At 52.6% G+C, this 10,194-nt stretch overlaps 1 protein-coding gene across 1 annotated transcript in view; it reads left to right on the top strand.

The window, feature by feature from the left end:
- Nucleotides 1-6,437, top strand: part of SCRIB (scribbled planar cell polarity protein) — a gene marked incomplete at both ends in the record, with an annotated part of 36,264 nt that extends 29,827 nt beyond the window's left edge. The window contains 4 exons of the mRNA XM_010011147.1: nt 1,268-1,357; nt 1,968-2,045; nt 5,520-5,834; nt 6,282-6,437. Of these exons, the coding sequence (XP_010009449.1) occupies nt 1,268-1,357; nt 1,968-2,045; nt 5,520-5,834; nt 6,282-6,437 (639 nt within the window). The remainder of the gene's footprint in view (nt 1-1,267; nt 1,358-1,967; nt 2,046-5,519; nt 5,835-6,281) is intronic.
- Between the last annotated feature and the right edge of the window lie 3,757 nt (nt 6,438-10,194).

Here is a 10,194-nt window from a genome sequence, read left to right as displayed (position 1 = left end):
CAGCCCACCTCACAAGCATGTCAGGGTCCCTCTGGATGGCATCCCTTCCCTCCAGCATATCGACCGATGTACTCGTGGTCTGTCTAGAATCAGGGATTTCCTTGTGAAGATCCCAGCAGCTTTCTGCTGCATGTTAACTGGGCAGCAAAGGAAATGGCAGAGAACCTCGTTGTAGTTCTGCACTCACTGTGGTGGTGGTTTGGGTTTGGTTTAAGCTTAGCAGAACGTGAAGCCCACAGGCTGTTGCTTCTGTCACTGTAGAAAATGAAGAAGGATTTGAAGGGAGGTTAAGGAAAGCAAATCTCCTGCTGCTTGTGCTGCCCGCCCTGTGGCCAGCCCAGTCCAAGCGACCTGACATTGAAAGTAGACAACTCTGCAGCAGCCGCTCTCTGCTCTGGATGTTGCAAGAGGGCAACAAATTTGGTTCTCTCCAGGAGTCTTATGTATTTTTCTGGCACTCCCCTCACCAGCTCCTTGGTCCTTGGCCCTGATAGATCCCTGAGAGAGTCCTCTCCATGCCATTCCTTTCCCTATATCCTACCACACGCTCCCTGTCTTTGTCTCATGAATGGGCAACATGAACAGTTGGTGTCCTGAATGTAAGCAATTTCAGTTCAGGTTTGACCAAAAGTTTTGCTGTTGGAAATGGGCATGATTTGGTTTGTTGAGAGGGGACATAGGGAGGACGAGATTTCTGGACTGCACAGCTGCAATCCTGAGCCTGCCTGTGTTGAGAGAAGAGAAAGGAGCCAGCAGGACAAAGCCGATGGGTTTTCTGGGATCACACATTGATTTCCATTGATAGAGCAAAGCTAAGTGTCTGTCCAGGGTATTCTGGAAGAGGCCCCATTCTTGTTACTGCACACTGCACTGGGGTGACCCTCAATCTCCCAGCAGTTGTATGGATTCACACCCCAAAGAGAGCCATACGGTATTGCTGAGCCATACAGTATTGCTGAGCTGTGATGTGACCATCCCTGTTTCTCTACCCAGCCCCATCCCACTGCTGCTGAGTTTACTTTGTGGTGGACATCGTTCAAAGTGTTCATTACGGGCAAACTGACTTTTGGTCTTGCGATACGGACTCAGCTGAAGAAGAATCTGTTGAAAGGTGTTGTGAGTTGGGTGCCTTTGAGGCATGGACACTATGGCTCACACAAGTGTGCATGCACATGAAGTTGATTCTCTTGTGCTTGTTCTTTAAGTCGTCCCTTGCTCTGCGTGTTCTCCCGGTCTGACCTGTACCCTGTGTCCCTTCTGCTTCCAGTTGACACTGACGATCCTGCGGCAGACGGGGGGGCTGGGCATCAGCATCGCGGGGGGCAAGGGCTCCACCCCCTATAAGGGTGATGATGAGGTAAGACCCTGGACTCACTGAGGCTCCCACTTGCAGGCACTAGTTCTCTGTGGCTGGAGGTTGGGTGTCCATAAGCATCAGCTCCGTGGCTGGTTCGGGCTTTCAAAGCAAGGTGGGAGCAGCCCTCGGTCTACCCTGAAGCAGGAGGCTGGAAGGGCTGTGCCAGCTCATGCCTCTGGAGCACAACTTGCACCTTCCTGCCACAACCACGAAAGCAGTAATGAGAAAGCTGCTTCTTTCCCTGTGGGTGTCCTGAGACACAGGACTTGAAAGGCAAAGAGAATGGGGTTGTCATCCACACGCATGGTGGCATCAACTGTGTCATGTTCTCATCCCACTGGAAAAGGATTAAAGTGTCATCATTCTCTTCTCCCCTTTGTCACATGTAGGGTAGCCCTGCAGTGTGATTTTTTTACCCTTTCAACCAGCTCCTGAATGGGGTGATGTGGTTGTCCTGTCCCCACATCCCAGGGTATGGGATTGGTGAGGGGTCCCCTTTCCCTTAAGCTGACCAGGGGGGAGTGGTCTCTTAGGTGGAGCAGGGTGGAGTGATCTCTTAGCAGGTTGAGGGATGGGCTCCACACTTTCTAACAGGTACTGTGCTTTCCAGGGCATCTTTATTTCCCGCGTATCAGAGGAGGGTCCTGCAGCTCGTGCAGGGGTTCGTGTTGGGGACAAGCTTCTGCAGGTAAGGACATAGATACTGTGGAGAAGGAAATCCTTCTAATGAGTAGAGGGAGAAGCGTGGTTTGATATTTCTTGGCATCTCGCTAGTTTAAGGCCAAATTATACATCAGGAGCTGTGCAAGAGCAGATTTTGAGAGATGAATGATTATTCCCTCTCCCTACAGTTAAGTTCATGACACCCAATTATTTTGTGTAAAGTGGGTCCCTTTTCAGTTACAGCTTTGGGAAAAGTCTCTTTTTTTTTCCCCACTCCTGGTTCACTTCCCATGGTGCCCATTCACCTGTGCCTTCTGCAGGTGGCTGGACCCTTACAGCACAGCTCAGAGTTGTGATATTTCTTCTAACATACACAGCTGAGGCACATCAGGCCTGAGTTCTGTTCTCTTGGCTAGGAATTGTAAGGAATAACTCTTTACCCGAGAGCAGGGATGTGTTGCTCAGTAATGGAGGCCATGATGGGGAGAAACCCGAAGCACCATGAAGTGGAGGAAACAGATTTGAACATAGAGTTTCAGGCTGAGAGCCAGACAATGTCTCCTGTGAGCGTGTGTTAGTACAAAATGAGGCAGCTGCTGGGAAAAGCTTCATGGGCCCCACTTTGCATTTTTCGGTCTTCTGACATTGGAGGACTTCTTTCTGAAATCAGGGAAGCAAGAGTGGGGGGAATCATGTCACTTCCGTGAGAGCTGCAGAACCTGGTGTCCTCCCTGCAAGTATGTTACTGGTTTTGCATGCAGAGGAAGGAAATAATGGAATCATGGAATTGTTCTGGTTAGAAAAAACCTTGAGATCATCAATTCCAACTGTTAACCTCACACTGCCAAGACCACCACTAAACCACGTCCTTCAGCACCACATCTACACGTCTTTTAAATACCTCCAGGGATAGTGACTCCACCACTGCACTGGGCAGCCTGTTACAGTGCTTCATAAACCCTCCCAGTGAAGAAATTCTTCCTAATCTTCAGCGTAAACCTCCCGTGGCGCAGCTTGAGGCAGTTTCCTCTTGTCCCATTCCTTGCTCCTTGGGAGGAGAGACCAGCCCCCTCCTGGCTCCATCCTCCTGTCAGGCACTTGCAGATAGCGAGAAGGTCCCCCCTGAGCCTTCTTTTCTCCACACTAAACCCCCCAGGTCCCTCAGCCCTTCCCCATCACACTTGTGCTCCAGGCCCTGCACCAGCTCCAGTGCCTTTCTCTGGCCCCGCTCCAGCACCTCAATGTCTCTCTTGCAGTGAGGGGCCCAGAGCTGAACACGGGTTCAAGGTGCGGCCTCACCAGTGCCCAGCACAGGGGGACAGTCCCTGCCCTGGCCCTGCTGCCACACTGGTGCTGATACAGGCCAGGATGTTGGTGGCTGCTTGGCTGCCTGGGCACAAGCGGCTCATGTTCAGCTCTGTTGATCAGCATCCCAGATCCCTTTCCATGATCAGTTTCCAGCCACTCTTCCCCAAGCCTGGAGTGTTGCCTGAGGTTGTTGTGGCCCAAGTGTAGAACCCAGCAGAAGCCTTGTTGAACCTCATCCCACTGGCTTCTGTTCATGGATTTAGCCTGTCCAGATACCTCTGCAGAGCCTTCTGCCCTCCAGCAGATCAACACTCCCGCCCAGCTTGGTGTTGTCTGCAAACTTACTGAGGGTGCTCCCAATACCCTCATCCAGATCATTGATAATGAGATTAACCAGAACTGGCCCCAGTCCTGAGCCCACCCTCCTGCCCTCCAACAGATCAACACTCCTGCCCAGCTTGATGTTGTCTGCAAACTTACTGAGGGTGCCCCCGATACTCTCATCCAGATCATTGATAACGAGATTAACCAGAACTGGCCCCAGTCCTGAGCCGAAGGGAACACTACTTGTGGCTGGTGCCAACTGGATTCACCATCATTCTCCATCATTCTCTGGGTTTGGCCATCCAGCCAGTTCTTTACCCAGTGAACAGTGAATGAGTTCACCCATTCAAGCCATGAGCAGCAGTCTTCTCCAGGAGAAAGCTGTGGGAAAAGGTGTCAAAGGCTTTATTAAAGTCTACTAAAGAAAACATGAGATTAACCAGAACTGGCCCCAGTCCTGAGCCCAGGGGAAATACTACTTGTGGCTGATGCGAACTGGATTGAACTCCATTCACTGCCACTCTCTGGGCTTGGCCATCCAGCCAGTTCTTTACCTAGTGAACAGTGAATGAGTTCACCCATTCAAGCCATGAGCAGCAGTCTTCTCCAGGAGAAAGCTGTGGGAAAAGGTGTCAAAGGCTTTATTAAAGTCTACTAAAGAAAACATGCAGTCTTTGCCTCATCCACTAAGTGGGTCACCTTGTCATAGAAGATCAGGTTGGTCAAGCAGGATCTGTCTCTCATAAATGCATGCTGTCTGGGCCTGATCATCTGCTTGTCCTGCACATATGCCGAGTGATGGCACTCCAGATGATCTGCTTCATGACCTTCTCCAGCACCACGTCAGGCTGACAGGCCTGGGTGTGTCAGGGTCTGAGGAGATAGATGCTCTTATTGAAGGTGAACAGGAAGTTGTACTGAGATTTTTTTAGGGGAGATAGTTCTGGGTGAGTGGTTATCTGGGAGTCATAGAATCCCAGAATGGTTTGTGTGGGAAAGGACCTTAAAGCTCATCCAGTTCCAACCCCCTGCCACAGGCAGGGACCCTTTCCACTAGGGCAGGTTCCTCCAAGCCCCGTGTCCAACCCGGCCTTGAACACCGCCAGGGGTGGGCACCCTGTGCCAGCACCTCAGCACCCTCACAGGGAAGAACTTCTGCCTCAGATCTTATCTCAGTCTCCCCTCTGGCAGGTTAAAGCCATTCTCCTTGTCCCGTCCTTACAGGCCCTTGTCCAGAGCCCCTCTCCAGGTTTCCCGTAGCTCCTTTAGGCACTGGGAGCTGCTCTAAGGTCTCTCCTTCATGCAGCAGAGGGGCAGAATCCCCACCCTGACCTGCTGCTTATGATCTGGGGGTGCAGCCCAGCACACGGAGGGGGGTTCTGGGCTCAAGAACACACTGAAGCCAGGTCATGGGGAGTTTCTCCTCACCCAGCAGCCCAAGTCCTTTTCCTTGGGGCTGAGTTATCCTGCAGGGGTGATACAGGTGATTGGGAAGTTGGAGCTCCCTACAGGGGGACAATTCCTCTGGAAGGTCCTTTACAGGGCTTGGCAGGAGCTGCCCTGGGCTGGGACAGGCACTTCATGTCATGGGAGCCTCCTGTGCTGTGTGAGTGCAGGGAAACTCCCTCGAGGGCAGCATATGAGGTCTGGGTGTCCATCTTGGAACAAGGACAGGGTGTCCCTGTAGGAACAAGGTCTGGGTGTCCCTGTAGAACAAGCTCTGGGTATCCCTGTGGGGACAGCGTCTGGGTGTCCCTGGAGGAGCAAGACCTGGGTGTCCCTGTGGGAACAAGGTGTTGGACCCAGCTCTGTGGGAAAATGTGCTTCCAAGAACTCCTCGCGGAGGTGAGGTTGTGCCCATCCCCAGGTGAATGGCGTGTCCCTGCACTGTGCGGAGCATCATGTGGCAGTGGAAGCTCTACGTGGATCGGGAAGCTCCGTGTCCATGACCGTCTTGCGGGAGAGGATGGTGGAGCCAGAGAACGCGATCACTGTCACAGCCCTGCGCCCTGAGGATGACTACAGCCCTCGGGAGAGAAGGGGTGGCCTCCGCTTTCCAGAGCGGCCCGAGGAAGCAGCTCCCACCGAGAGATACTCCACCTGCCTCGTGCGCAACGAGAAGGGCCTGGGCTTCAGCATTGCTGGTGGCAAAGGCTCCACACCCTACCGCACTGGTGACACGGTCAGTAATGACTCCATGGCAAGGAAGGTGCTTGATCCCAAGTCTTGGCACTGCTGGCTCAGCGCGGGGTCTTCCTCACCCCTTGGGTGCACAGCAGCAGCACAGCATGGCCACGTGATCCGAGAGCTAGAATCTGCTGTTAGGTCAGGGAAGGAGAGTAGTTCAGAAGGAGGTGGGGCTGGGGCTCACAATCCCTGCCAGTGACATTTAATCTTCCTGCTGTCCTCCTGACATATATTCTGGGCTCTCAGACACATGGAGGCTTTGCTGCAGCCGGACGTTTTGCAGGAGCAGAAGAGGGTTTGTGTGGAGTGAGGAGCAGATGGGAAGTGCCAGGACAGGGGAGGAAAGGGCTGGGGTGTTCCTGGTGTCCTGGAGTGATTGTGGACAGCCAGGCCCTGGTGAGGGGCAGCTCCGGTTGCTCTGACCCTTGTGACTGTGTTTCAGGGGATCTTTATCTCACGGATTGCAGAGGGTGGCGCAGCCCATCGGGATGGGATCCTGCATGTAGGAGATCGGGTCATCTCGGTGAGTGGAGGCGTCTCACTCAGCTCCCTGCCCTTTCTCACACACTTTTCCTGCCATTACAGCTGGATTTTGAGGGTCACTTTTTCAGCTTCTGAGCCTTCTGGGGAAACTGTTCATCTTGGTCCTGCCCCTGCCTGGTGGGTGCAGTTAATGCCTCCCGTTTCCCCACACACTCCATGTGAGTGTTTTGCCATTGGAAGCTGTGTCCTGGTGTCCCTCCATAGCTGATAGGACAGCCTGGGAGGGCTCTGGGCAGCACGCCGTGTGTGGTGGGAGCCCTTTGGGCACAAGTGGCCATCTCCCTGTCGGGAGCAGGGAGGGGAGACTCCATGGGGTGGTGTGGAGCTGGCAGAGCATCCCGCAGTGCTTCCCTCTGCTTCCATGTGAAACTCCATCCCCATTTTCCCTTCCTGTCTGTGCCGGTGGTTTGGATCTCGCCACTGCCTCTAACCTCGAGTCTCTCTGCCTCACGTGTCACTTGCTCCCATCCTGCGGGAGTGTCTGCTGAGCCTCCTGACCCTCTTCCCAAGCTGCATGCTGCCTCCGAGGGAAAGCTCCTGCATCCTGGTGCTGGTGGTGGGTTTCTGGTCCAGCTCTTGTGGTAGGAGCACATGTTACCACAGTGCTGGCGTGAGTAAACACTGATACAGCCTTGTCAGTGCTGGCTTCTGTCTGCTCTATCCCTAGGCTGGGGGCTGTGTTGTATTTGCTTTGGCACAGGATTTCAGTGGAGCTCTGGCACAGGTCTGACATTGGTGTCTTGACAGAAGACTCGGACTGATGCAGCATCTCTCCCCACATCTAGTGCTACCTCCTGCTCCCCAAATCAAGCCCTGACTTTGATGGTTGTCAGATAGCCTAAATATTTTGGATTTGCTCATCATGTGATGCTCCACTGGTACAGAGGCATGACTGAGAGGCATGACTGCGAGGCATACCTGCAGACACAGAGCCTACCTTGTGGTGCTAATTTGCTCTACCTGTGGCTGGAAGGAAACAAAGGATCTCAGAACAGAGTCAAAAGTCAAACCTTTCCACCCCCCATTAGCAGCCCTATTTGTATCTGTGGGGAGCTTCACAGGAAAATCTGATACAATTCCCTAGTTAGACCTTGCTGTGTCTTCAGACTGCAGTGTCTGGGCTCAGGGCTCACACAGCTCAGGGCCTTTGCTAGATGTGGATGATGCCTTAGTGGCTTTAGCCCTCTGTCAGCCCCTGCAACAGTGATGAATTCTGGCATAGCTAGAAATATATCCATGCTGGAGAACATGGTCCTCTGCTCTCAAGGACATTACCTGTGTTGAAGTGTGTGTAGTCATTCAGGGTTTAGAGCTGAGCATTAGCTGCAGCTCCAATCTTGTGCTCAGTTATGACAAAAGCAGGAACAAACCATTATCTTCCAGGAGAACACTTCCCTGGTGTGGACTATTCACACAACTTCTGTGGCTTTCAGCAAGTGTCCAGCTGTCGCTCCTCCAGCAGCCGTGGCTCCGGGCAGCAGTTGCCTTTCTGCCTTTTCTCCTGGTGGGGTTCCCGGCTAAGGGTGATACCCATCATGTAGTGTTACATCCTGAGGCCTCTTATATCTTCAGCGACATTTGTCTTCCAGAGTATCTGCTCTCTGTAAGAGGAGCATGAGCAGCTCTGTGAGTTCTGCTGTCTCTGGTGAAATCTGGTGCTAAGTTGGAGCTGTGGGGCTGTGCTGGCCCAGTGATGTCTGTTCTCTTCAGAGCAGTGCCCTCATAGCATCATGGCAATCCTGTTTTCCACAACTCTTTTGAAACAGTGGTTGCCTGTTTTTACTGCAAAGCTTTCAGGATGTGATGATTCCTGGGATGGGATGTGCAGTGCAGATGGTGTATGTTCCCCTGGGCAGGAAGGGCCTTGTTAGTAATTATGGAATGGTTTAGGTTGAAGGGACCTTAAAGCTCATCCAGCTCCAATCCCCTGCCATGGGCAGGGACGCCTTCCACTAGAGCAGGATGCTCCAAGCCCCTGTGTCCAACCTGGCCTTGAACACTGCCAGGGATGGGGCAGCCCCAGCTTCTCTGGGCACCCTGTGCCAGCACCTCAGCACCCTCACAGGGAAGAACTTCTGCCTCAGAGCTCATCTCAGTCTCCTCTCTGGCCGGTTAAAGCCATTCCCCTTGGCCTGTCCCTACAGGCCCTTGTTCAAAGCCTCTCTCCAGGTTTTTTGTAGCCTCTTTAGGCACTGGAGCTGCTCTAAGGTCTTCCCTTAAGGAGCCTTCTCTTCTCCAGGCTGAACCAGCCCAACTCTCTCAGCCTGTCTCCAGAGCTAAGCTGCTCCAGGACAAGATACAGGTGGTTTCATAGGTTCTGCAGGCAGAAGCCCATTTTCAAAGCCGCACCCTCCTAGTCATGCCTCAGTTCTCACTCTGCCAAAGAATTGTTGTTTTCTTAAGGAAAGCAGTACAGCACAGCCTCATACTCTTCCCCTGTGCTCTAAATCATCCTGGACTTCCCTGCAGGGAAGGACTGGGGTAGCTCCTTTTACTTTCTTAAGGGAGCTTTGAGTACATGGATTGAAGAGCCCAGCCTGGATCTCTCTTCAGAGTTAAAACCCACAGAACTCACCAGTGACTGACTCCCCACCTTCTGTTATGCATATTATATTGTAGTGTGTCTTGAGACTCAGCACAGGCATTTTGAGAGTCGTTTGGATAGTGGAAGATTTGGGCAGGGAGCTGCAAGGGGGGAATGTAGAAGAGTTTCTATTGTACAGGACTGGGAGCAGTGGCTAAGGGCAGCTGGTGTTTGGGAATAGGACTGGGAGTAGACTGAAGAAAACTGATTCTGGGGAGTTTAAGGCAGCAGTTGCACCAGGCAGCACATGGGATCCCAATGAGAGCAGTCTGATCGCTGAGGAATTTGGCAGAGTAATATAACTCCTTGTCACATGGAAAAAAGTGTGGAGCTGGGAAGGACAGATGAAAGTCCCCCTTTCTCTGGGTACTTAGGTAGCTGAACTGCACTGATTGGCCTTGTTCTCTTGCAAAGCAGAGACTTAGCAATAAAGGCCACTGCAAACTACCTGTCCAGAAGCTGGGAAGGCATCACGATTGCCAGGTGGTGGAGAAGTTAGTGAGAAGGGCTGTTACATATGATATTCCTCTGACTCAGGATGTTCCTGTGTCCCTGTTCACTAGTCTGGGGAAGTATCACTGGATACTTTTGCTCTGACCAAGTCTGACCATTCTCATCTTCTTCTCAATGGCAGAAAATGACAGGGGGGATGTGTGAGACAGGAGTGGAAGCTGCTGCAGCAGGTCTGTCTGGGGAGTGGGGCCTTGGTCTGGTGATCAAAACCTGGAGCCAACCTTCTTCTGCATGTCATCTTGGTTAAAAATCGGTGTATCTGGCAGATGGGAGGACCCACAGGATTCCCCTTCCCAGTCCACTGGACACAAGGCTGCCGCTGTTCCCTGTTCCTAGGTCCAGCTATCAGGAAGGCTAAGTGCAGATTCCAGAGATGAAACATCCTGCAGACATGGCTGGCCACAGATTTACACAGACAAGAAAGGGGACAGCACCTTCAGAGGCACACATATAAGCACAGGCAGATCCTTACAGGGCACGAACAACACAGACAACCCTGTTCCTGCCTTCTAGCTAATCATAGAATCATGGAATAGTTTGGGTTAGAAGAGACCTTAAAGCTCCTCCAGTTCCAAGTTGTGGTTCAAGCCAAGCCGGCAACTTGGAACCACGCAGCCGCTCGCTCACTGCCCCCCTTCTTCCTCGCCTCTGCTCCCGGAAGGATGGGGAGAAGAATTGAAAGGGTGTAACTCCCACGGGTTGAGATAACAGCAGA

The sequence above is a fragment of the Nestor notabilis genome, unplaced genomic scaffold (assembly GCF_000696875.1).
Source record: "Nestor notabilis isolate BGI_N333 unplaced genomic scaffold, ASM69687v1 scaffold5253, whole genome shotgun sequence".
Lineage (NCBI taxonomy): Eukaryota > Metazoa > Chordata > Aves > Psittaciformes > Psittacidae > Nestor > Nestor notabilis.
The sequence above is the reverse complement of the archived record's forward strand: the minus strand, read 5'-3'. Positions and strand labels throughout refer to the sequence as shown.